This window comes from Saprolegnia parasitica (genome assembly GCF_000151545.1).
Source record: "Saprolegnia parasitica CBS 223.65 unplaced genomic scaffold supercont2.965, whole genome shotgun sequence".
Lineage (NCBI taxonomy): Eukaryota > Oomycota > Saprolegniomycetes > Saprolegniales > Saprolegniaceae > Saprolegnia > Saprolegnia parasitica.
In genome coordinates, this window is record NW_012157359.1 from 1 (window position 1) to 1,568 (window position 1,568).

The following is a 1,568-nucleotide window of genomic DNA, read 5'->3' on the forward strand; positions in this document are numbered from 1 at the left end:
CGGCACCGACAACGAAGTCCAGCGCACGATGCTTCAGATCGTCACGGAACTCGATGGCTTCGACCCGCGCGGCAACATCAAGGTACGACGTGTCCTTGCGCTTGCGCCTGACTGTCGTTAGGTGCTCATGGCGACGAACCGACCCGACACATTGGACCCGGCGCTCATGCGTCCGGGCCGCTTGGACCGGAAGGTCGAGTTTAACGTGCCGGAGCTGGAAGGCCGCACGCAGATCCTGCAGATCCACGCCAAGAGCATGAGCTGCGACCGCAACATTCGCTTTGAGCTCATTGCGCGCCTCTGCCCCAACACGACGGGTACCCCTATCAGATCTTGGTCGTGCTGTGGTGACAATGGATGGATGCAGGTGCCGAGCTCCGCAGTGTGTGCACAGAGGCCGGTATGTATGCGATCCGCGCCCGCCGCAAGTCGGTGAGCGAGAAGGACTTTCTCGAGTCGGTCAACAAGGTCATCAAGGGCTACCAAAAGTTCTCGTCGACGCCCAAGTACATGGTCTACAACTAGGCGCGACGACCAATTGTAGTTTCAACTCAACATGCTATCAAGTGCTTGCGTTGTGCTATCTCGGAAACTGACTGGTATCGTCGATCTGTATCGATCTGGTGTCGATCTGGTATCGATCTGGGATCGATCATGACACGTCGGGTCCTCGTTTAGATTATATTATCCGGATGTGCGCTTCTGTTAGGGCGATTGTTTTTTACGACATACATGAATGTGGTGACTTTAATGCCAACTTTGATCCCACCATGCGTTATCCGGATGACACGCGAAATCAAGCAGCACGACCACATGACAGCGACGGGATCGCAAGAGGAACTCGATAGCGTCGTCCTCTGCACGTTCTGGCAGCTGTCGCTTCAGGAGCTCTGAGGCATGGAGTCACTTGGTAGTATGTCTCCGACCCAGAGTCACCTCTTACTTCAGAACGATTGAATCAGATCTCCGTCGACCAGGCGACCGACCGCGTGAACGAGGCCGAGCAGAGTCCGAGTCATCATCGCGTGGGGCTCAAAGCGCGTCGATCTCGAAGGAGGGCGTGAGCTGCTGATGTGTCGTCCGTTATTGTAGGAATCTAGATTAAAGGACTTAACCAGTCGACGCCAGGATGCAGACAAGTACTGTATTCGACTGAGAAGCGCGATATTCAGCACACCCAACGCCTGATCTGTGAGAAGAATCTCAGCGATTGAAGCACCCTTAATTACGCCAAACTTTCTGAAATATTTCAGAGGCTTCTTTGATGCTCAAAAAAGGCGATGGTGTGAATCCTCCCTTGCACGCGCTTCTTCTGTGGTCGTCGTCGGCTCGTTGCAAAGGGGCCAACGCCCGCGTCGTAGACAGCAGAAAAGAAATCTGATCGCGTGTGTTATCCTACACAACCCGCGCTGCGTCGGCCCAGCGATCAGATCATTGAGATTACCAAGGTCGTCCTTCTATACTTCCTACTACACTTAGGTGCTCCCAAAAGAGCATGGCACGGTCCCTGCGTCATCAGCCGTGCGAATCACGCGGTCCTCAGACGACGGCGTGTGTTCTGATCGTGG

General features: G+C 54.5%; 1 protein-coding gene across 1 annotated transcript; it reads left to right on the top strand.

The window, feature by feature from the left end:
* Window positions 1-28: 28 nt before the first annotated feature.
* SPRG_18086 (hypothetical protein) lies at window positions 29-525 on the top strand (the record flags this gene model as incomplete). The annotated part of the gene is made up of 3 exons (XM_012357515.1): window positions 29-82; window positions 122-317; window positions 368-525. 3 exons carry the CDS (start codon window positions 29-31, stop codon window positions 523-525), a joined length of 408 nt encoding a protein of 135 aa, XP_012212905.1.
* Between the last annotated feature and the right edge of the window lie 1,043 nt (window positions 526-1,568).